The sequence below is a fragment of the Pectinophora gossypiella genome, chromosome 23 (assembly GCF_024362695.1).
Source record: "Pectinophora gossypiella chromosome 23, ilPecGoss1.1, whole genome shotgun sequence".
Lineage (NCBI taxonomy): Eukaryota > Metazoa > Arthropoda > Insecta > Lepidoptera > Gelechiidae > Pectinophora > Pectinophora gossypiella.
In genome coordinates this window covers 538,033-564,134 of record NC_065426.1, presented here as the reverse complement: position 1 = coordinate 564,134, position 26,102 = coordinate 538,033, and the positions used below count along the sequence as shown (strand labels likewise).

The 26,102-nt window shown below is 38.8% G+C and overlaps 2 protein-coding genes across 13 annotated transcripts in view; one reads left to right on the top strand and one right to left on the bottom strand.

The window, feature by feature from the left end:
* The window catches only part of LOC126377320 (S phase cyclin A-associated protein in the endoplasmic reticulum), a 526,515-nt gene that overhangs the window by 438,981 nt on the left and 61,432 nt on the right, over positions 1-26,102 (top strand). The gene's annotated exons all lie outside the window — the stretch shown is intronic.
* Positions 12,236-24,025, bottom strand: LOC126377343 (G protein-activated inward rectifier potassium channel 3-like). Of its 12 annotated transcripts, none has more exons than XM_050025048.1 (12): positions 23,675-24,025; positions 22,613-22,982; positions 21,017-21,251; positions 20,143-20,348; positions 18,567-18,693; positions 16,587-16,775; positions 16,061-16,132; positions 15,598-15,705; positions 15,007-15,113; positions 14,041-14,193; positions 13,674-13,793; positions 12,236-12,964 (listed from the first exon to the last, which is right to left on the bottom strand). In XM_050025048.1, exons 2-12 carry the CDS (start codon positions 22,720-22,722, stop codon positions 12,640-12,642), a joined length of 1,752 nt encoding a protein of 583 aa, XP_049881005.1. In that variant the 5' UTR covers positions 22,723-22,982; positions 23,675-24,025; the 3' UTR covers positions 12,236-12,639. The 12 variants fall into 12 exon arrangements, with proteins under 12 accessions (XP_049881005.1, XP_049881007.1, XP_049881006.1 ...); XM_050025050.1 differs by having other exon boundaries at positions 22,613-22,864; XM_050025049.1 differs by having other exon boundaries at positions 22,613-22,849.

The window sequence follows — 26,102 nt, the reverse complement described above, 5'->3', positions numbered from 1 at the left end:
ATAGTACAATCATAATATTGGCCGGTAGGAGAGGTAACGCGAACAAAGAACTACTTACTCATTATATTTCCTTACTTAACAGCCTACCGAATGTAGCACAAGTGATTTTGTTTGCATTGCCTTTCAGCCAAAGTCAGCTAAAAACCGAAAATAAGTTTAGACATGATCTAAACCTGACGTTGCATACTTTAGTATGCGATTATTATAATAAGTTTCAGTTTATTGATACGAATTCCTATGTTAGGAATTTTTATTTGACCAAAGATAGATATTACTATCTATCTAACTTTTACAAAAGACAAATAGCGAAGTCGCTATCCTTTTTTTTTTACAATAGAATCAGCCAATTCGTTGGCTTTTAACGCGTCTGCTCCTATTGAGCAGCCTATTTTTATTTCTGACATTTGTAATTTAAATTAAATTTAATGACAACAGAGAAAAACTTTGGCTGTAGTAAGTTAAATGAGGACATATTAAATATAAAATGCAATAAGAAAAATACAAATGTAATCAACCTGGTACACCAAAACATACAAGGAATATTGGGCAAGGAACTTGAAATTGAACTTTTTTTAAACAGTAATTGTGTTGATATTATGTGCGTAACTGAACATTGGCTAAAAAAACATGAGTTCGTTTGCTTCAATAATCACCAGGTTGCCAGCTCGTACAGCAGGGAGACGGCTATCCGTGGCGGTTCATTAATATTAGTACGTAATTGTTTAAAATATAAGGAACGAACGGATATTGTAAGTCTCTCAGTTGAGCGAACTGTTGAGCTAGCCTGTATTGAACTCAGCCGGCTTATTGTATTGAGCGTATACAGACCCCCCGCTTCATCTTATGATCTATTTGAGAAAGTTATTGATGAAGCTTTATGCAAATTATGTAATAAAAGCAAACATGTTATCGTCTGCGGTGATTTCAATATTGATATTCTGGAAAATTGCTCATTAAGTACTACATTCAAATCTTTATTTCTGTGTTATAATCTTGTAAATCTTTTTTCAGAACCAACCCGAATCACGTCACAGTCCGCGAAATGTATCGATAATATTTTTAGTAACTTAGAACCTTGTGATAAATTAATAATTAATAAATTAAAGTCAGATCACTGTGGTCAACAAATATCTTTCAACTTATTTATTGACCGCTCTCTGAAAAAGGATGTTACATGCAATCCCATATCAAGTAGTCGTTTAGAACAATTCAAAGATAATATGTCAAACAAATTACCAGAACTTCCTTACTGTGATGACCCAAATTTGTTATATAACTCCCTATTTAATCTAACAAAATCGGAAGTTAGTAAAGTATTTAAGGCAAAAACAATTAAGAAAGCAGACACACCAATTTTTAGTGACTGGGCGACGGTAGGAATTTATAAGAGTAGAAACAGGTTGTATGAACTTTATGAAGAAAGAACATACAATCATAGCGTAGCTTTTCACGACTATGTAAAACGGTATTCAAAAGTTTTCAAACGTGTTTGCGTTACCGCGAAGGCAATGTTTGTTAGCAGTAAAATTAAAGGTAGCTCAGATATTATTAAAATGACTTGGAAAGTTATAAATAGCGAAAATGGGAAAGTCAAAGCACGCGATCTCGAGTATCAATTACAAATTGACGGTAAACTACTCACAAATGATAAGCAAGTTGCTGAAGCTTTTGAAAAATTCTTTACTGACATTCCATTTTCGACTACCAAGGACTTGAAGTCATCTCCTGCACTCGCTCAATCACTTGTAAAGGAGCACATAGATACGTCCAAAGTAGATAAACTAACATTTACACACGTGAGTCCTAGGGACGTCTTAAGAGCTTTTAAATCTTTAGAAATGAAAAAGACTGCAGATCTTCATGGTCTCTCTGTTAAAGTCATTAACTCCGTGATTGATTGCATAGCTCCCTATCTATCATGTATATTTAATAAATGTGTAGACAATGGTGTGTTTCCAGATTTAATGAAGCACAGTAAAGTCATTCCATTGTTTAAAGCTGGTAGTACTTCTGACCCTACTAATTTTAGACCAATATCTATACTACCCACGCTTAGTAAAATATTTGAAAAAATTTTATTACTGCAATTACTTCAACATTTCAATTTAAACAATTTAATGTCTAATAAACAATTTGGTTTCACAAAGGGTCGCTCAACAACCGATGCTGGTGTTGAGTTAATAAATCATGTTTTTCAGGCTTGGGAGGAGTCCAAAGATGCTATTGGTGTCTTTTGTGACCTTTCCAAAGCCTTCGATTGCGTTTGTCATGATATATTGATCGCGAAACTTCGTCACTATGGAATAACAGATAATGCCATCGCTCTTTTGGAGTCGTACCTTAGTGGCCGCGTTCAGAGGGTTGATGTGCATGGCTCCAGATCGTGTGGATCTAACGTCACTATAGGCGTCCCGCAGGGCTCAATTCTAGGTCCATTTCTATTCCTAGTTTACATAAACGACCTACCTAGTCTTGTAAAACATGAAGTGGTGCTGTTTGCAGATGATACCTCCTTACTTTTTAAAGTAAAGAGACGACAAGATTCCTTTGACGATGTAAACAACGCCATTTCAGAGGTAGTGGATTGGTTTACTGTAAACAACCTGCTACTTAATGAAAATAAAACAAAATATGTTTATTTTACGTTATCGAATGTTAGTAGGCCGCTCGATTCTATTATTGTAAAAAATAAGGAATTGGACCTCACGGATACTGCTGTATTTTTGGGAATTACTTTGGACGCTAAGTTGCAATGGAGTCCTCATATTGATAAGTTGTCCAAAAGGCTCAGCTCAGCAGCATTCGCGGTCAAAAAAATTCGTTTAATAACCGATGTAGAAACCGCGCGATTAGTTTATTTTGCCTACTTCCACAGTCTAATGTCGTACGGCATCTTGCTGTGGGGTCATGCTGCAGATGTGAACAGCATTTTTGTTCTGCAAAAGCGGGCCATTCGGGCGATTTACAAATTGGGACCCAAGATGTCACTTAGAAATAAATTTAAAGAAATTAATATTTTAACTATGGCATCACAATATATCTTTGAAAACTTAATATATGTAAAAAAACATATAGGATTATTTGCAAAAAATAGCGATCGGCACATTGTTAATACCAGGAACAAAAATAAACTTGCTTTACAAGTCAGTCGATTACATAAGATTACTAAATCTTTTAAGGGGCAATGTATACGTTTTTACAATAAGATTCCCATTGACATTCAGAATTTGCCTTTCAACTGCTTTAAGAAAGTAGTTAAACAAAAACTTTACAAAAAAGGTTATTATAAAGTTAGTGATTATTTAGAAGATATGAATGCATGGGATTAACTGTCTGAGAACTGATATTAGGCAGCTAAATTACTCAATTGTATATCAATATTTTATGTTTATTTTTATTTTTTTTAAAAGAACGTCTAGGGCCCTGTGCCGAGGTTTTTCTTGCAGCTTCTTTTCCCCGGCTATACAGGTTGTGAGAAGCTGCAGTAGTTTTAGGCGGATGAGACGTTCGTTATGTAAAAATTGACGATTCAAAGTGTAACTATGTTACCTACTGAATAAAGATATTTTTGAATTTGAATTGAATTTGAATTTATTGCACAATCTTAGTTTCTTTTATTTCCTTCCTTAGACAAGACATTACTTGACAAACACTTTCCTTCGCGTGTTTATTTGAATTGAAATCTATTACTGGGGCCTCCTTGTTGTATGTACTTTCCATTTATTCTAAACGTTGTTTCCGTAACGTATTTAATTTACAATAAGTAACATACTTTTTAACACAATGTACTTACGGCCAGTCGGCCATTATAGACGGCGATACGGCTCACCATCTATCACGTTGGTCTGACAGAAAGCTCGGTGAGGTGTGGGTACTTAGTTCACCTGCGATGGATGTACCTCTGACTACCCCGTAAGGATATAGTCGTGAGTGTATTTTATGTTATATACTTATATGTCACACAGAATAATGCGAAAAAAAGTTACCTATCAAAAAAATGTTCAGGTTAGGTACGCGGACCCTGTGAAAACGGCATAACGCTAGGGAGAAGATGATAGAGAATGTGTTCATTTTAACATGATGGACCATTATTATGGAAGACGATAGGCTGATCACTGATTACCACACGGTTCATTATATCCATCTTAGGACTTTGTATCAAACGTGGTTGCAAGTTGTCTTCGGATTACTCGTGCGGCGTGCCACGATATTACAATAACATTCCCATTGACATTCGGAAATTTACCTTTGACTAGTTTTAAAAGAGTGATTAAGCAGAAACTTTGTAAAATAGGTTATATTATAAGGTTAGTGTTATTAATTACTGAATTGTAGGTACTTACATACATAAAATATAGGCCTATATTTTATGTTGTTTTTTTTTTTAAGAAAGTCTGGAGCCATGGGCACGACGTTTTTCTTGCAGCTTCTTTTCCCCGGCTATACAGGCAGTGAGAAGCTGCAGTAGTTTTAGGCGGATGAGACGTTCGTTATAAAAAAATTGACGATTTAAAGTGTAACTATATGTTACCTATTGAATAAAGATATTTTTGATTTTGAATAGAGAAAAACCGGCGTGAATTATTTTGTGTAAGTTCGTACTTAAATATAAAAACTGTTCTGTAAGTCTAGGTTATATCTACAATGTCTAGCCTAGCCTATAACCCGACCCCACCTAGACTAAATAGAGTGATTATAGAAGACAACGTCTTCTACTCACGCAAATGTCAAATGGAAAGGCTTGGCTGGTTATATTAGGTCATGGGTTTTAAAATTATATTATACGACCTACCATACATTACGTATACAGAGTGTTAGTGACACCACGAAAACTTTGGGGGATGATTCAGACCAAGATTTTAAGTTGATATCAACTGGAATTGGGTAGTGTACCTACTACATACATACATAAAGTCACGCCTATTTCGCACCGGGGTAAGCAGAGACTACTATAGAATTCCATTTGCTTCGATCTTGACACACTTCTCTTGCTTCCTCCACATTCATCAATCGCTTCATACACGCACGCCGGTTCAGAGTAGATCGTATTAACCTCTCATCTGCCGGAACGCGGATCTCGACCAGACACAATGTAAAATCTATTGTGTCTGGTATCTCGGCAGATGAGAGGTTAAACCTTTTCTAAGGATATCTCCAATTTGGTCAATGTAAGTCCTTCTCGGTCTCCTCTGCTACCATCAGCTTTCGCTTTAAGTATATACCGCTTTTGCAATTCTATTATCATACCACCTATCTAGTACCTACCTAGTAGTGTACCTGCTAGGTTCAAGATAAATTATGAAATTCTGATTTTCCTTTTTTTACTTTAAAATTCAAAAATTCAAAAAAAGAAAAAAAAATGAAAAGAAAGTAAAAAAATAATTAAAAGTTTGTGTGCAGTTTTCACTAACACAGTTGTCTCGACCAGTATAGACGGCGATATGGCTCAACTGTCACGTTGGTCTAACAGAAACCTCGGTGAAGTGTGGGTACTTAGTTCATCTTGCGATGGATGTACCTCAAAATTTTCTGACTCGGACAGGATTTGAATCCGCAGCTCTTGTCAAGCTGGGACGAGCGTGTTAACCATTAAACCACCGGGTCCTCCTCCTGTCTATGCGAAATTCTTTCATCTATGTACCTTTGACTAATCCCATCATCACCAGCCCATTAACGTCCCCACTGCTGGGGCACGGGCCTTGCCTATGGATGGATAGGGAGATCGGGCCTTAAACCACCACGCGGGCCCAGTGCGGATTGGTGGTTATTAACGACTGCTAATGCAGCCGGGATCAACGACCTAACGTGCCTTCCGAAGCACGGAGGAGCTCGAGATGAAACCTTTTTTTTGTGGTCACCCATCCTATGACCGGCCTTTGCGAAAGTTGCTTAACTTCAACAATCGCAGACCGAACGCGTTTACCGCTGCGCCACCGAGCTCCTCACTAGGCCTGCCTCTCCTGACTATCCCAATTGGGATATATTCGTGGATATATTCTTATGTTATGTGTGTGTCAAAGATTGACAGCCACTGCCTTAAAGGCTATTACCAGAATTCTCACGTACTCCGAATGCACTTATGATTCCTAAGAATTCGCCTTTGTGCTCCCATTGAAAGGAATACATCTTTTAACGAGTAATTTAAGTCGCAATATAATAAGAGCCTCTACCAACCCGCAGTGGAGCAGCATGGTGGAGTATGCTCCATACCCCCTCCGGTTGATTGAGGGGAGGCCTGTGCCCAGCAGTGGGACGTATATAGGCTGTTTATGTTATGTTATGTTTTGTGCAGCGTGGTGGAGTATGCTCCATATCCCCTCCGGTTGATTGAGGGGAGGCCTGTGCCCAGCAGTGGGACGTGTATAGGCTATTTATGTTTATGTTTGTATAATAAGAGTACAATACAATAACAAAATGCTTTATTGTACATATAAAAACAATTACAAAAGTGACAAGAGAAGCAGAACCGGCGGCCTTATTACTAAATATCAATTTCTTCCAGGCAACTTTTACAAACAACCTCGTTTTACACAGACACTACACATTGACGTTATCGTACACGCGCATCTGTGTATGTGACGTCTGCCGCTCATACGATTGAAGACTAAACTATGTCCGAGGGGGTGAGGTAAACCTAGCTCAGCCGCTGGTGGGGAGCGGAGAGTTGTTCTACACGTACCACGAATTCTCCGTTTGAGAAGCAAGCTGGTGATACAGGAACAGACAGTGACTAACTATAGGATGATACATCCTATAAAAGTAAGAATAAGCTGCTAAATATCATTGGAACCGGTCAGGAGTTAATATCAAGGTCAAATCAATTTACATCAGCTGTAATACTTCCTTTCATCAATGTAATTACCTATACCGCAGACGTCAGACACTCCGGAACTGCTGATCCGAAATGATTCATCGATTAAGTACTTATACTTTTTAGTGAGTCATTTTAAGATCAGCTGTAAATGCAAACCTACGTTGAAGGAACTCATCCAAAAAGCAATTTGCAATTCGGCATTTGCGCTGTAAAAGTATATACAGAGTGTTAGTGACATCGTTACGAAAACTGAGGTGAATGATTCAGACCATGATTCTGAGTTAATATCAAGCGGACTTTTTTCAGTTTTTTAAATTATTTTCAATTCTATACTTTTGCGATGGAAAATCCCACTTGATATTATTACCTCAGAATAACCAGCTAAATCATCCCCCTCAGTATTCGTTACGATGTCACTTACACCCCGTACTATGTACCACTTGATATCAACTCGGAATCATGGTCTGAGTCATCCCTCAAAGTTTTCGTTACGATGTCACTAACACCTTGTATTAAGCATTGAATAAGGAATATAAGTGCACAATATCAATAATGACAAATATAAATAAGCTATTTTTAGATGAATTTCTTCAATCTAGCCTTTTTAACCCCTCTTTGCAAAAAGAAAGCAATGCTATGCTTTCCTTAATTTATTTTTAAACTATATTATTTTTGAATTTATTGAAGTCATTAGCAAACGATTAGTAACATTCGTAACATCGTCACGTAGTTTAGATGCTCAAGAGCTCTGAGTTTGACCTGGACCAAAGGAATCCATCGCGCTAACGACATTGCCGCGTGGTACAGCCACATCGAAGCAATTCATCTAAGAAAGCAATTTATCTTAAGTACTTATAAGGAAAGAAAACATCGAAAGGAAACCCACGTTCCCGAGTAATGCATTTTCGGAGCGGTATGTGACTTAATCTGTATTGGGCTGGATTTCCCTTCGCGGGTTGGAAGGTCAGACAGGCAGTCGCTTCTGTAAAAAACTGGACCTGTAAATCTTCAGGTTAGGTAAGCGGACCCTGTGAAAAACGGGATAATGCTAGAGAGATGATAAAGTGCAGTTTTGAGTAACAGAGTTAGCTAGACCATTATAGATGGCGATACGGCTAACCTATCTGGTCTAACAGATAGCTCGGCGAGCTTTGGGTACTTACTTAGTTCATCTTGCGACGGATGTACCACTATTTGAATATATTCCCGAGTTTACGTTATGTTATTATTCTTGATTTCCCTTCTGTTGTACACCAAAACCGTCAAAAAAAAAGATACAAACGAAGCCTGCTAGATAAGTTAACATTGCCAACAAGTACAGTCATGAGAGCAATATCATGTACTTACTCAGTTCAGAACCCTGTCGCACTATCATATTTGACATTTAATGAGACTTACGGTTTAATTCCTCAAAAAAGTTAATGTGACATGGTTTCAAAGTACGTTAGGTAATTCTGTAAGTACTTACTTATCTAAATAATTGTAGTAGAATGCAATAAACAGGTAACACAAGGAAATTAGTTTATCTAGCAACACAGGATGCAAGTCACTTTCACTGCAATAAATTACCATCTTTGATGGTAATAAATGGTCTCAATTTCCTTCGTTACCATAAGTAATAGGTCTTACGTTATTTCTACAAGATGGCGGTAATGTTACTGTAATACTAATGTTATTATTAATAAGTATTATAATTAGGTTAATAATAATAAGTAATAATTCATCAGCCCATTAACGTCGCCACTGCTGGGGCACGGGCCTTCCCTATGGATGGATAGGGAGATCGGGCCTTAAACCATCACGCGGGCCCAGTGCGGATTGATGGTTATTAACGACTGCTAATGCAGCCGGGACCAACGGCTTAACGTGCCTTCCGAAGCACGGAGGAGCTCGAGATGAAAACTTTTTTCTCCTACTGTGTTTGTATTGTTACTGTGGCGTCCTCTAATAATAAATACTTTCTTTCTTTCTTTACTTTCTTTAATAATACATACATAAACTCAACAATACATACAACAATACAATACATAAACTCACGCCCGTAATCCCTAATGGGGTGGGCAGAGCCACAAGTAATCATATATAACTTGCAGCCACTGTCGTAAGCTGGATATGATTAACCTTATGGTGATAAGGGATCAGCCTATCCCATAACATTAGTCCATCATGTTAGAGGACACAATCCCTCTGTCGGTTTTCACGACATGCCCGGGAAGACAAGCACCTGAACGTTTTCTATGTTTTTTATTTAATAATAATTAATGTTATGTAGAATAATCGTTACGTGGAATCTAAATTCTGAAGTCTTGGCAAATAAAAAGTAAGTCGAACTGCATTGTATCGATATTATAGATAGACTATCGATACTATTTTTATTCTTAACACGTTTACTGTGTATGAATCACATGTGGGGCACATTTTTTATTGCCATAGTGTGTATATGACCATAAATTCCGAAAGATAACATTGCACATGACGGGTTGATACCTCATTCTCAGTTAAACGGCCTCCGTGGTCCAGTAGTTGAGCGTTGGGCTCACGATCCGGAGGCCCCGAGTTCGAATCCCGGGGACATATCACAAAATCACTTTATGATGCTTAGTTTGGTTAGAATATTACAGAGTGGTAAGATGATCCGTCCTTCGGAAGGCACGTTAAGCCGTTGGTCCCGGTTACTACTTACTGATGTAAGTAAGTAGTCGTTACATGAGCCATGTCAGGGGCCTTTGGCGGAACAATAATAACCCTTACACCAGGGTTGATGAGGTTGGTATTCCCCCTCACAACCCACACGACAAGAAGACAGTGGACGTGTTAAATAACAACAGAGAACGACACGTCCGATAGAGCGAAGTGGAAGAGAAATACGAAGATTTCTATTGGCGTAGATTTTACCTGAATAAACTTTTTTATTATTATTATATGTCTTTTTGATATCTCGGGCCTGGACTTTTGGAAGGCGTGCGAGGGGCCGAAGCCAACACGTAGAGGCCCCCTTATTATTATTAGGCAGCTAAATTACTAAATTGTTAATATATTGTTTTTTTTTATGGAACGTGTGTGTCGAGGTTTTTGGTTGTGAGAAGCTGCAGTAGTTTTAGGCGGAGACGTTCTCTATGTAAAAATTGACGATTCAAAGTGTAACTATGTTACTTACTGAATAAAGATATTATTTTTGAATTTGATTTTGATTAATTAAATCTGATTCATACTGATTTTTTTGTTTTTTTTTTCTGATTGACTTTTTTATTTTTGTGTATTATTTCATAAGATTTGTGTCTGTAACCTGTTACGTGTGTTTATTAAATAAATAAATAAATAGTAAAACTGAACCTTCAAATCCATTGTAAAGACGATTCTATTTCGATCACCAATGTGATCGTACTGAGTCACTGATCTTAGAATTCGGTCAGGAATCGAACTCGGCTATTTTGATTCGAGTGATATATTTGTTGTGTATCGAAGTATGAATAATAGATGATTATAAGAATACAAGTAGTTTTGTTCGAGAATATAGGTAACTAGCGACCCGCCCCGGCTTCGCTCGGGTGCACTGCTGAGGAAAAAATGAAATTAATTCCGACATCACATTAAAAAACTCAAAAATAACAGTATTTCTCCACTATTTAATGGATGTTATTATACATATTAACCTTTCTCTTGAATCACTCTATCTATTAAAAAAAAACCTTGTACATTATATTGCTCATGACTGTACCTACGTGACATTGAATGCAACACAGTGCTACATCAACATTTCTAACATTAATTATTTGCTGATTGTTTTGTTTTCCTGATGATATTTTCTTGTTATTGTTTTGTCACGTTTTTAACATTAATTTGTTAATTAATATCTGTTATAGTTTTCTTCTTCTATCGTGTGGGTTATGAGGTGAATTACCAACCTCATCCACCCTGATGTCAAGGTTATTATAGGGCGCCCCCTGACATGGCTCATGTAACGACTACTGACTTACATCAGTAAGTAGATAGATAGATAGATAAAATACTTTATTGAGCACAATGGACACAAAATACAGAGATAAGGACAGCATATACAGATAAGCACAACAGGCGGCCTTATTGCTCATGCAGCAATTTCTTCCAGGCAACATTTGGGTACAGGAAAATTTTGTACAAATATAATAATAAGTAATATATAATAATAGTAAATAATAAGTAGTAACCGGGACCAACAGCAGTATGGAGAACTGTCAAAGTTAAGGAACACCCAACAGTGATGCCGTGTACATTTGAGCTTCTAGTTTTATCCTCACTCGTCGCGTTGTAAAAATGTACTCAGATAAATATATGAAAAAAAACCGTTATGTTCTTATTAAAATATTTATTGTTTCAAACACAACAGATGGTACAGTCATTGACCGGCGTATGGCAAACTTTCCGCCAGTAAATATTTGTGTTTTCACCAAGTTTTGTTTAAGATTAAAAATCTGCAAGAAATTTGCCATATGTGGAGGTTATTTTTGAGAGTTTAGGTTAAGAAAACATGACGTTGTTTTTATATCTTGTTTTATTTATGGCTCCAAGAACAGATGGTTTATATGTGTAGAATTAAAATGAATATTTTATTTATTTATCTTCGCTACTTTTATTTTCTCCTTTTTACAAAAAAACAAATGCACCTAAAGGTGCTGATAAACTTGAGCATTCACTTGTAATGAGCATTTGTGCGAATGTTACAATACGAGAAAAATACGACAACATATAGCTGCAAACCCATGTACTGACTGACTCACTCACTCACTGACAGAGTTGTTCTCCCAGAAGGAGCGTCGGGGGGTAAAAACGATGTATGGGGGGTGTGATCAAGATCTTCCGGTGAGTATGGGAAAACTTCCAGATCTGGGAAAACTGCTCCGCATCAGGGAGACACCCTACGGTCTGGCAAAACTATAGCACATAGAACTTTTTTGATTTCACGAGACCTATTTAAATCTTGGTCAAATTCTATCGCGTTAAAAAATGGCGGGAAAAAGCTTCGAACTAATATAGGACACGCGAGCAGCTTGCTGCGAGCGAACCACGCGACATCTAGTTTTAGTGATAATTCTACCGAGCATTCTTGCGCATGAAAAAGTTCATAGCAATGTTTATAGAAACAAACATTGCTATGAATGTTTGGCTCTATGCTTGGCTCGGCTCGTTGTTCAGTTCGATAAATATAAAAACGGCAAATGCAAATGCTGTTACAAGTGAATGCTCAAGTCTATCAGCACCTTTACACTCCAATCCCCATGGTATAATAGACAATCCTAAATTCATACCATAAACAACCAAATTCCCATTCATTATCCTTCCATAGAATTATAAAGTGCCTAATAAGCACTATGCTATTACTTAATTCTAAACCTTATACCTACGTCACACTCCAAAGATGCAGATGGAAAATAATAAAAAGCATTATTACATTCAAAAAAAATTTAATACGTTAATATTATTACACTTAAGATCTTACATAAATTCTCAACAGATATAATTTAAATATTTAATTTACATTTCACGACATTACAATGCAGAAGTCCCTTATAGCTAAAACAATTAATAAAATTAAACGGGGCTTCTGAAAAAACATCACGAACCATCACTAAAAGGACGGGGAGGGTCTAGATAGAAATCTTGTATTTATTTTTAAATCGAAATTATCGACTTTAAACCGGCTAGAACGCTACTAGCCAACTACTACAATTTGAGTTCCTACCTAAAAATATTGGAGTCAAACTTGCTAAAAAACCTCACGTGATCAAAGGGCGATCCGTTTAATATGAACAAGGGATGGTCTGCTTTTCTTGCCAGCCTCTCCTTCCTCATTGACTGACTTCACTAACAGTCTTCCCAACATACTTCTCAGGCTGGAACCGTCTGAAGTTCCATCCGAAACTCCTCTGCGTCCCGTGCCTGTTTAGGCTGGACGATGAGGGGATTGAGTCGTCGGCTTGGGACAGCGAATCCTCCTGGCTTAGAGACACATTGGTCAAGGATATATTGGGAGTGGACAGGATATTTCTCGAGGACTTGAAGTCTATCTCGAAGCCCTTTAGCCGGCTGGCGCTGCAGAGAGGGGTGTCAACTTGCTCAACGGTGTTTAGGTTGTCAATGTCGATTACGTAGGATTCCTTGCTTTTGGAGTAGCTGTGGAGAAAGTTAAGGGTTTATTATGAAAGTCCAGAGAAAAAAAAATTCAGGGCGCCACCAGGTGGCCTTCAGTCTCTAGGACACCATCGTGTCGAACCCTATACAAACAAACGCCCATATAGTTTTCAAACAGTGGTTTAGTCACTTTTGGGTCGACCGAGAGAGTCAAGTAAGTAAATCTATTGATGATGACATCATCATGAAAAACACCCCGAACTGAATTAATTTAGGATCACATCTCACAGTGTCAGGGCCAAATTACCCTCAAATTATCTTCAAAACGTTTTCACGATTCTGCTCCGCACCGCATCGGCGTCCGAAGGACGTAATATACGATGCCAACGATACGATTACCCTAGCCATAGAGGCGGCCAATTAGCTCGCGACAACAAACACCTCAGGACCCCGATACCGACCCCGCCGTCGAGGTCAACGATTTCCCTCTTTTCGCTTATCGCTAACGGCCCACTAGAGTTGATTAATTCTTTCAACTATATAAAACTCTCAGACGACGCCTTGAGCCGAGGTTCGCGCCAAACCGGGTACCCTCACGCCTTTTGTAATTTTGTTCCGGGTGAGAGCCCTCAGCGCTCCCCATTTGTCCGACCAAGTCGTTAATTCCATTTGCGGTAACAATAGGTCACATCAAAGATAATGGTGCCTACCGAATCCGGGTTGTTTAAAAAAATATGTGAATGATACTAACTGTAAAACATTCTTGAACCGGTACCCCCAGCTGATCTCCTTGGAGAGGTATGAGGTGCGCGATTGAGTGACGGTGCCCATGCTCTTGGATGAGCCTGTTAAGCAGACCACTATCTCGAATCTGAGGAGGAGAGAATCTAATAAGCAAAGGCAAACTACAGGCTCTGGTCTTTTGGTGTAACTTATACTTATTCAAGTTTATATTGTAACTTTCCTGTGTTTTTTATTTAAATTTTGTTTATTATTGCTCCTCAGCCATAACGCCTTGCGAAATGACGTCGATTCAAAAATGTTAAATTGACTTTCAACAAGTTTATCCATGATAATCTTTCAAATCAAAGTCAAATTGTTTTCAAATGTCCTCTTACCTGTAGTCCATCATATCCTGGGCAGAGAAGTCATACAGAGGGCTCTCCGTGTCAATGACATGCCAGACGGTGATAGGCCACAGAAGGAAGGCGGTGGCTTGCTTCAGCTTCAGCGGGTGGATGTAGTTGTGGACAAGCTCACCTTCCAGGGTTCTGGGGACGAAGAAGTAAGTATTAGTACAGAAAAATCAGTAACCAAAATACTTTTGACGTAACCTATGATTTGGCATTAACTACATGGTCGGACAAATGACGAGCGCAGATGGCTCTCACCAGGAACAAAATGTAAGACGCTCAGGATGCTCAGTTGGGCGTGAACCTCGGCTCAAGGCGTCGTCTGAGAGATTACAATTGAAAGAATCAATCGAACTTGGTGGCAATAGACGCTGAAAGAGGGAAGTCATGCCAGTGGGTCGGTATCGGGCTCGAGTATTTTTTTTTTTTACCTTTGATAGGTTTGCTCTTGACCCCAGACTTGCCCAAAGGCATAGGGAGAAAGTGCCTGTTCACTCTGGCTTTGAAAGCACCCGGGTTATATGAATTCGGAAATACAGAAGACGGTAACTATTTGGCACGTCAGTAGCAGCAGTAGGTAGTACTAGACGCTTTTGGTATTCTTCTTCTATCGTGAGGGTTGTGAGGCGAATTACCAATTACAGCAACCCTGGTGTCAGGGTTATTATTGACCCACCAAAGGCCCCTGACATGGCTCATGTAACGATTACTCACTTACATCAGTAAGTAGAAACTTTTTCGGAAGGCACGTTAAGTCGTTGGTCCCGACCGCCTTCCGAAGCACGAATCATCTTACTTTCGGACAATCGGGTGATCAGTCTATAATGTCCTCCAAATTAGGGATCACAAAGTGACTTTTGTGATATGTCCCCACCGGGATTCGAACCCGGGACTTCCAGATCGTGAACCCGACGCTCAACTACTAAAACGGAAGAGGCTTTTGGTATTTACCTGATGGGTTTGAGCATGTACGCTGTAATGTTGGTGCTGATGATGTGAAGGTTGAGCAGATCCCACACTCTGAACTGTAGCACCAGCTCGCCGTCGCGAAGACAGACCTTGAGGACGTAAAAAAATGTATTCTAAACGTAGCTTACGAGGTAGTACTTTCGTTCAATTTGAAAGTCATATAGGCATTCGCTTATGCATTGTGAAATCTGACATTATTGCTTTATTAGATGGAGCAATGATTGACGAATTTGTTTACGAATTCATGTTTTGATCATAAATGATTATCACGTACTCAGCGGTGAAGGAACACATCGTGAGGATACCCACATTCTCAAGAAATGCATTTCCGGACGTATGTGACCTAACCTGTATTGGGCTGGTTTTCCCTTGGCGAGTTAGGTCAGACAGGCAGTTGCTTCTGTAAAAAAACCGGACCTGTCAAATCTTAAGGTTAGCTAAGCGGACCCTGTGAAAATGGGATATTGCTAGGGAGATGATGGTTGCTTTATTAGGTAGAGCCTTCAAAGATTACGGGCGAAAGTTTATCACGCTGATTATCATAACAGTAAAGTTACAATTGGTATAACTTACGATAGCTTTCTTGCTGAATCCAACAGAGGAAACGTGTCGATTGGGTCGCACCAGCTTGGTGAACAACAAACTGGAGAGACCGCCGGACATGGCAGTACCTGCTACTATCTGAAAAAAAAAGGTAATATTATACATATGAGGAGCTCGGTGGCGCAGCGGTAAACGCGCTCGGTCTGTGATTGTTGAAGTGAAGCAACTTTCGCAAAGGCCGGTCATAGAATGGGTGACCACAAAAAAAAAGTTTTCATCTCCAGCTCCTCCGTGCTTCGGAAGGCACTTTAAGCCGTTGGTCCCGGCTGCATTAGCAGTCGTTAATAACCATCGATCCGCACTGGGTCCGCGTGGTGGTTTAAGGCCCGATCTCCCTATCCATCCATAGGGAAGGCCCGTGACCCAGGAGTGGGGACGTTTATGGGCTGATGATGATGATGATGAAATAAATAAATAATAATAATTCAGTTACCTCAATGACCATAACAATGATGGCTTCTGGACATTCCTCGTTCGGGAATCTGACTCCGTAGCCAATCGTCATCTGAAAAATAAAACACGAAAACTCAACAAGTGACAGTCTTCTTATTCTTCTATCGTGTGGGTTGTGAGGTGATTTACCAACCTCATCAACCCTGGTGTCAGGGTTATTATAGAGCGCCCCCTGACATGGCTCATGTAACGACTACTTACTTACATCAGTAAGTAGTAACCGGGACCAACGGCATGACGTGCCTTCCGAAGCACGGATCATCTTACTTTTTGAACAAACAGGTGATCAGTCCTAACCAAACCAGGGATCACAAAGTCATTTTGGTGATATGTCCCCACCGGGATTCGAACCCAGGACCTCGGGATCGTGAGCCCAACGCTCAACCACTGGACCACGGAGGCCGTTAATGTTGGCATTTAAATTCCAATTTTTATTACTGTTACCCTTGATTATCATAATCATTTGCAACTTCGCTAAAGACCTCTGACCTGTCACTGCAACCCACCTGCGTCTCAACAGACATCATCAAAAGACCTGCGAAGGTGGATGTGCCATTGACACAGTGCTGTCTTCCATCACCTATGTCATCTGCATACGACTGCGACACTATGTACCAGATCGTCGCGAAGGTCAGCCAGAAGACGAAGTGGCAGATTACCATCATTACGATTATGAATCGCCATTTGCTATTGATCTGAAAAAAACATTTGTCATTTTACACACAAGCAATATTTATTTTAGCTCACTTCAAATTTAGACACCACAATGTAATTACATAAGCTTGAATTTGGACTGATTTTGTTATGAATATACTATATGAGATGGAGATCCTTGGGGGAGGCCTATGCCCAGCAGTGGGCGTCGTACGGCTGATGATGATGATCCTATATGAGGGATTATCCAGGTCACATTCCGTAATAAAAACATAGATGGCGCTATATAACGCTGCCTTCGCTAAACCTTCTAATTTCGTGGATAACAGACATAATATATCTTTGATCTGTGTTGAATTGTAGCATTGACAGCGACTTTCTGAACGGCGACTCTCGCTACGGCGAGTCTCTTTACGGCGAGTGGCCTCGTTTTCCCTCTACGTCGAGCGAGTTTTGAGGTTATAGACTTATAGTACAGTTATGGTAAAAACTGTTTTGCTATTTTCTTATACTTTCCAGTTCGTTGTTTTTATATAAGTAGTAGTGTTAGACCTATGCTTTTTATTTATGATTTGGTTTAAATAGACAAAGGCACGCACCAAAGATAATTTGACGCAGCGAGGAAGATAGTTGGGGGAAACATGCGTCGAGCAGTCCATGCAACTGATGAACTTGGAATGGAGAGAAATCTTGGGTATAGAATGATGTTACTTGTCAGTACACCCAGGCACAACACTTCTCACCATTATAATTCTGATCAAAATAAAGAGAAGCAATACGTAGGTAACAATAATACATAGGTAACTTATTTTTATACAAATCTTATCTAAATATCAAGCAACACATAGTTACACTAATAGTTTCTAGTTTCTTTCTCCTTTTTTGTACTCTCTTCTCTTCTGTTTTATCTGCGTATTCATAATTAAGCATGTATCCCTTACTTTAGCTGTACACCACCATTATATTCAATAGTGTATCATTTACTAATCTGTGGATAACGGTGCTGGTGACACAATTATTATCTCCTGTTAATCAATTCTATTATTTAAGTTTTTATTGTGGACATTGTTTGTTGACCCTAATAAAAAAAAACATTTATTTTGATATATGCCTATGCCATCAAGTTATATTTTAGAATAATTATATACCCGAGCAATGAGAAATTAAATTAGGTAATTATCACGTAGGAGGAACGTGACCAGGAAAATCCCTCATTTTTTAAAGAGCGTTTGTGGACTAATAATAATAAATTAATAAAAAAAAAAAAAAAAATAATAATTAATAAATTAAAATAATTATTTTTTTATTTATTAATTATTTTAAATAAATTAATTATGTAATTAATTGTGTTAATAAATAAATAAATAAATAATGACACATTAACGATGTTAAAAAATATTTATTTATTTATTAATTTAAAGGGGAAAGGGAAAAACATGTTGCAAGCCAATTACAACTATCCACGGTTTACATTTTGTATGATTGAAGCAATGTAGGTACTCATACATAGGTACTTAAAGAGGAATTACATTATAAAGACTACAACAGAAAATAAATAAAACAAACAACTAAATATTACTGTATTGTTATGTATAAAAGCAAGCTTAAGCAGCTAGCTTTAAGTAGCTTAAGTTGGTTTGTTAAATACTTTATTATATGTTCTGTTTTATAAGCTGTTGGTTATCAAAATAAAATAAATAAATAAATAAAAAAATAGCATGGAAAATGCTATACCGACAAGAGCGTGTTTTTTTTTGGCGGGCTCTCTCCTGGTCGTGGGAAGGCCCAGCAGTGAGATGTATATGTATAGGCGATTTAAAGATGTCACTTACCACAGTGTTGACTATATCCCTCATATACTTCATGCTCTTGGCGGGTATGTTGCTCCTTATCGGCACGTTCTCTTCACCATTCTTGTTGACCACGCGCCGCGAGCGGAGACGACGGCCATGGCGACGCCTGGAAGATCATTGACATTACCATCATCATTATAATATTATTGTAATATCTGGTTTTGAGGAGCTCGGTGGTCTGCGATTGTTGAAGTTAAGCAACTTTCGCAAAGACCGGTCATAGGATGGGTGACCACAAAAACAAAAAAGTTTTCATCTCGAGCTCCTCCGTGCTTCGGAAGGCACGTTAAGCCATTGGTCCCGGCTGCATTAGCAGTCGTTAATAACCAACAATCCGCACTGGGCCCGCGTGATGGTTTAAGGCCCGATCTCCCTATCCATCCATAGGGAAGGCCCGTGCCCCAGCAGTGGGGACGTTAATGGGCTGATGATGATGATGATCTGGTTTTGGTTTTATACAAGACCATTAACCCGGGCTCAGGGGGGACAGAGTCATCCTCTCTGCCCTCCACTGAGGCATGCCGTGGGGTGGCGCCTCTTACTTCAGTAGGCCGGAGTGAGATAGTGGCAGACTTCAGATAGGGACCCAGATCTAGGGGGTATAACGAAGAACCCTAGGGATAAGGGTGGAATCTCAACGGTTGCAAAGGACTTATGTTCTTTGGGCGAAGATATTATATGACAGTGCCTACTAGCAAATATTAGGTATATTTGGTCTTGATATGTGTTTGTCATCAAGTTTTCTTGAAAAAAATACTACGTTTCGGCTATCTTATCCAAATTATCAGTACGTCTTATCGACAACCGATGAATCAATAAGATGGATAAGCTGTCCCTCATGACGATGTTTTAAAATATTTCTACTTGTAGATGGTCATCAGTCAACCCTGGTACCAGGGTTGATGAGATTGGTAATCCCCACAACCCACATGATAGAAGAAGATGATCATCACATCAAGTAGGTATAAATAATCGACTGTAGATCAAGAATGACAGGCAGACAGAACGGGGAAGTCTGAACCACAAGCTCCCCTTCCTTCCCTGGAAGGTCAGATACGCAGTCACTTTTGTAAAAGACCGTGTCAGTTAAATCTTCACATTAGGTAATCGGATCCTGTGGAAATGGACTAACTCACCTATGAATAATCCCCAGCAGCTTATGATCTGATAGTGTCAGGGTCTTCATTTATACTACGAGATAACGCCAGGGGGATGATGAGCCGTGGTAGCCCAGATGGTAGAACGCTTGCCTCTAACTTGAGGTCGCAGGTTCAAATCCAACACTCAACACTGTTATGGAATTCATGTTTGGATCATAAATGATTATCTTGTGCTCAACGGTGAAGGAAAACATCGTGAGGAAACCCACATTCCTGAGAAATTCAATTTCGGAGGTATGTGAGCTAACCTGTATTGGGCTGGTTTTCCCTTCGCAGGTTGAAAGATCAGACAGGCAGTCCCTTCTGTAAAAAAACGGACCTGTCAAATCTTCAGGTTAGATAAGTGGATCCTGTGAGAAATGGGATATTGCTATGCTATGGGGATGATGACTCACCTGTGAACAGTCCCCTTTTTCTTCCTCCTGCTGTACGGGGTGCTGTATCCAGCAGCTGATGGCCCGAGGGTATCAGGGTCTTCATATATGCTGTTACTGTCCACCACGTCTATTCTGTCGTAGATTTCCGTACTCCTCATGGAACTGGTTACGAATGCCGTCGACAGATCTGAATACTTCTGTTCCGTTCGTGGACTGCTGGTTGCCTGTTGGTTGTTATTGGTTTGGGCTTGTATTAGATACGACCAGTGATATTCCGTTCCCAGGAATATTTTCAAAGTGGAAACGTTCCTGTTGTAAAAACTCTTCAATAGTAAGGGCACTGGTTGCTTCTTTTGTCAAATTGTTATTTCTTGTACTCTGATCCTATATGCCTAAAGGCGAGGTAATAAAGATCTTTCTACATAACTTTTGCACCATTTACATTGTGAAAATTCCCGGGGCGGCACATAACATCATTTCATATCGGCTTCCAGTCGAGCATAGAATATTGCTAAGTACTGAATAATTAAGTGAAGCCGTTGGTATCTCGTTGGAAGAACGTTTGACTCTCTCTTTGAGGTCACAGTTTCGAATCCCACCACGGGCTTAAACCAACGAATTACGAATTCATATTTGGACCTTATATTATGATTATCACGTGCTCAACGGTGAAGGAAAACATCGTTAGAAAACCGTGACCCACATTCCCGAGAAATGCGTTCCGGAGATATTTGACCTAACCTGTGTTGAGCTGGTTTTCCCTTCGAATTGGAAGGTCAGACAGGCAGTCGCTTCTGTAATAATCCGGACCTGTCAAATCTACGGGTTAGGTTAGCGGACACTGTGCAAAACAGGATAACTTTAGGAATATGATAAAGAAATGAATGCTTACTGTCAGTTCTGGTTCAACATCTATAGTCATTCTAAGCCCATGATCCGTGGTGTCATCTTCACTGGAGTATTGGGAGTCTGTCATAAGCCCATCCCCACTGGATGGTATGGTTTCTCTGGTGTCCACATTGGTAATGTTGTATGGAAAGGATATCTCTTTCCCTTCAACGTATGTTTGCGATATCCTGTACTGTTTCTTGAGCTCCTCATTTGCGTATACATCTGTGTTTTTTATGCTGGAAGTGTATTAAAACAAATACAGGGTGTTAGTGACATCGTAACTAATACTCAGGGGAATGATTCAGACCATGATCCTGAGTTGATATCAAGTGGAATTTCCTGTCGGAATATTCATGAATATTTTAGTGTTTTTTTAATTCCACACTTTTTTTGGCGTGAACCAAAAAAGTATCGGTTTTTTGTGCCTGTTGGGTGAGGCACGAACGTCGTGTTCCATAAATATGCGTTAATATTGTACATATATATTACATAATAACAAATTATTTAAATATAATTAAGGTGTAGATAAACAAATATTACCACATAAACGTTTAACTACTTACATCAATATTTAATGTTAATATACTCGTAATAAACAAATATATACTAGGTAACGTAGCAATAGATACAGTGTAAATATTTAATAAAGTGCCTTCTAGACACTGTATAATATATATGTGCCTGATGAATGTATCCTCTGCCGGAGGTTGTCTGGAAGAGATCGCATTTGCCTTTGCCCTTCATAGTTTAAATTTTGTTAGTAAATGCCTCGTGCATGTGTGTGTAATAAATCGTATGGTACCTAATAAATAATAATAATAATAAAACACTTTATTGCACACAAATATATATATATATATATATTGCTTCACAGGAGGAGGAGCTCGGTGGCGCAGCGGTAAACGCGCTCGGTCTGCGATTGTTGTAGTTAAGCAACTTTCGCAAAGGCCGGTCATAGGATGGGTGACCACAAAAAAAAAAGTTTTCATCTCGAGCTCCTCCGTGCTTCGGAAGGCACGTTAAGCCGTTGGTCCCGGCTGCATTAGCAGTCATTAATAACCATCAATCCGCACTGGGCCCGCGTGATGGTTTAAGGCCCGATCTCCCTATCCATCCATAGGGAAGGCCCGTGCCCCAGCAGTGGGGACGTTAATGGGCTGGTGATGATGATGATTGCTTCACAGCAATAAGGCCGTACTGTGGCTAAATGTTTGTATGTTTTGTTTGTGCGCAAAAGAGTATATTTGATTTGATAAGACGTAAACGACCTCCGTGATCCAGTGGTTGAGCGCTGGGCTCACGATCCGGAGGTCCCGGGTTCGATTCCCGGTGGGGACGTATCACAAAAATTACTGTGTGGTCCCTAATTTGGTTAGGTTAGGTTCCTTTACTTTAGGACATCACCATATTGTCCAAAAGTAAGATGATCCGTGCTTCGGAAGGCACGTGAAGCCGTTGGTCCCGGTTACTGCTTACTGATGTAAGTAAGTTGTCGTTACATGAACCATGTCAGGAGCCTTTGGCGGTTCAATAGTAAACCTGTCACCAGGGTTGATGAGGTTGGTACTCCACCTCGGTAGAAGAAGATAAGACTTACCTTGGAATCTGTATAGAAGACCGTCGAGAATCGTTCCCAATAGCTTCAGAGTAACTGTAGGATCTCTCCAGCGCTCTACTGCGACTCCCGCGCCGCTCCGGTGTGTTCATTTTATATGTTATAACTTATAAGTCAACACAGATGTTTCTTAGTCAACACTATTTATTGTCAGCACTATAAATGTCGAAAATAGTCTTTAAATACTAGTCGGAGACACTGAACTTCTTTTCAATGAAACTGACGCGTGATTTACTCAAGTCAAAATAGTTTAAGGGTATTGGGACCCTCGCGATATTCGTTTCGACGTCAACAGATGGCGTAAGTGTAGATACACCATTCGGTGATCGAAATTATTATTTTTGTCACATATCTGTTTGTCACATGTAAAATTGTCGGTGAATAAAAAAAAGCCTTTTTTTTATTTATTTAATAAATATAATCTTACGACAGATGTACCTCTGGTTACACCATGAGCTTATGTTATATTAGACCATTAGGTTATTCTTATATTATAGTTACTTCTAAGAAATTAAATCTACAATTTACCATATAAATTACAAGACTAGAATACAAATATCTTTTCTAACTAAGCTAAATGAGCTCTACACATTTTTGCCACTTGAAGGTCTAGAGAACCTACAAACAATAAAAAATATTATAAACCCTTCCTATTTTCTTCAGGTTTTGTTTGTGACTGAAGCTATTTACTTTTTTTTTTATTTAATAGAAGAATTATGAAAAACATAATTCAATTTAAGTACGTATTTTAATTTCTGAATTATTTTTTTTATTAAACCACCACGCGGCCCCAGTGCGGATAGGTGGTTATTAACGACTGCTAATGCAGCCGGGACCAACGGCTTAACGTGCCTTCCGAAGCACGGAGGAGCTCGAGATGAAAACTTTTTTGTGGTCACCCATCCTATGACCGGCCTTTGCGCAAGTTGCTTAACTTCAACAATCGCAGACCGAGCGCGTTTACCACTGCGCCACCGAGCTCCTCATTTTTTTATTTATTTATCAAAAAATAACAAAATAAAATAATATTTATTTATTACTTACATCAAGTTTTTTGGCAGAAAGGTAACGGATTAAAACTGGCTAGGGTCCCAACACTCTTAATAAAAAAAAATGTGAGAGTTTACAGTGCATTACATTTCATTTGTCCGGCCAAGTAAATAGTAAATAGCAAATGTCCGAGACAAATCAACAAGTCACGTCAAAAAAAAGATAAACACATTTTTGACACTTCATTATGCGTAGATATGTTTTTAAAAAATTAGAAATTTAACTTAAAATCGACGCAAACTTAGAAACTTAACACGCTATTTTTACTTTTTAAAAACATGTTTTTTAATCTTTTTTTTTAAAACAAAACACAAGCGTCAAGGAATGTAGCGTCCTCGACTGTGTTAATACAATTATCTGGGCCATTGATAAACACGCTTTTGTTCGATAACAGATAAGAAACCGTGGACTTCAGAGAAGGCATTGTACATACCTTAGTACTGTCTATGTTTATGTCGTGGCCAAATCATAGAATTGATTATTTCAAATGATATTCTATTTCATGAAATGGTCATATTTCATGAAATAGAATATCATTTTTTGTTGGCCACATCATGATGTAGTTTGGCCAGATCAATGAACACAAAACGTTTAACGATATGAGCAACTAAATGCATGATTACTTTATGATATGCCCAAACTTTGGCAATCATATCGTAAAATTAGTAACATTATCCACCGATAGTGGCGCTGGTGTCGATTATATTTAAAACTTGATTGATATTATAATCGATGAATCAATGTAATTGTTCAATTTCCCATATCGAATAGGTACATAATTTTGAACCTGAGAAATTAATCGACTATTCGCATTTTTATTACACCACATAGCATGGACACCGCCTACATTAACGATATGGCCAAACCTTGATTCATATATATCATTAAACGTTGACGTTTCAACGATATGGTCAACTTAATTTGGCCATTTCATGAAATATGACAATTTCATGAAATGGTCGAACACATCATGAAATGATCAATTTTACGATCTGGCCACGACATATACACAGAGGTATTCTTCTTTAAGTTTACTTCTGGAAGATTCTACGTTAGAACACACCCCGGACACTTCATACAAAACATGTCGTTTTACACAGACACTACACATTGATGATATCGTACACGCGCATCTGTGTGTGTGACGTTTAACGCCCATACGACTGAAGACTAAAGTAACACCAAGGGGTGAGGCCCGTCGGGTAAAACTAGCTCAGCCGCTGGTGGGGAGCGGAGAGTTGCCGTTCTATACGTAGTATTGTTCCTTATTCAAATTCAAATTCAAAAATATCTTTATTCAGTAAGTAACATAGTTACACTTTGAATCGTCAATTTTTACATAACGAACGTCTCATCCGCCTAAAACTACTGCAGCTTCTGACAACCTGTATAGCCGGGGAAAAGAAGCTGCAAGAAAAACCTCGGCACAGGGCCCTAGACGTTCTTTAATTCTATCGTTAGAGTACTCGTACCAAGTAGATAAGTAATGCATAACCCGAAGGGGTAGACAGAGAGGTAATATAGAGGTATGCTAAGAAGATTTATGGCTGTTTTCATTTAGAAGTAAATTTCTGTTTAAGTTTTATACATATTTACATACATACATAAACAGCCTATATACGTCCCACTGCTCGGCACAGGCGTCCCCTCAATCAACCGGAGGGATTATGGAGCATACTCCACCACGCTGCTCCAATGCGGGTTGGTGGAGGTGTTTTTACGGCTAATAGCCGGGACCAACGGCTTAACGTGCCCTCCGAAGCACGGAATCATCTTACTTTTTCAGACCATCAGGTGATTCAAGCCTGAAAAGTCCTTACCAAACAAAGGACATTCTCACAAACTGATTTCGACAATGTCCCTATCGGGAATCGAACCCGGAACTCTAGATCGTGAGCCTAACGCTCTAACCACTTGAACACGGGGGCTGTCGAATTAGAAAAATATACTTACTACATTAAATATAATACTACTCCGAACAGGACTATCATGGGTTGTAGGTAAGGCTCTGTTTGCTTGTTGCATATTGTCCTATTTTGATAGAGTAGATTATCAAATCGTTCAGTGCGTTGACTTGATAAACGTAGGTATCACTAGGTATGTTTGCTCAACATACATACATAAACTCATGCCTATTTCCCACCGGGGTAAGCAGAGACTATGGAATTCCATTTGCTTGGATCCTGAAACACTTCTTTTTTATTTATTTATTTTTTAAATCTTAATACTAAAAATATAATTTATCAATGCCCCGCAAAACTGTTTAAACAGTTTGTCGGCAGGAAAGAGTCTCTACTAATGATATGAACTTATATCTAATAGTAATTTGTTAGTAGGAGCACAGTTAATGTATCACATTATTTAAACCTTATAGTTCCTCGTCTTACTATAGTATTTGTAAGCAGCATCACCTTTTACCTCT

Excerpts from the sequence above, each read along its gene's own strand:
- LOC126377343 (XM_050025048.1), bottom strand. The coding sequence starts at position 22,722 with ATGAACACACCGGAGCGGCGCGGGAGTCGCAGTAGAGCGCTGGAGAGA. Across the intron at positions 18,694-20,142 it reads AAAAAGGGGACTGTTCACAG|GCGTCGCCATGGCCGTCGTC; the intron begins GTGAGTCATCAT and ends ATGATCTTCCAG. Across the intron at positions 15,114-15,597 it reads GATTCAGCAAGAAAGCTATC|GTCTGTCTTCGCGACGGCGA; the intron begins GTAAGTTATACC and ends TACGTCCTCAAG.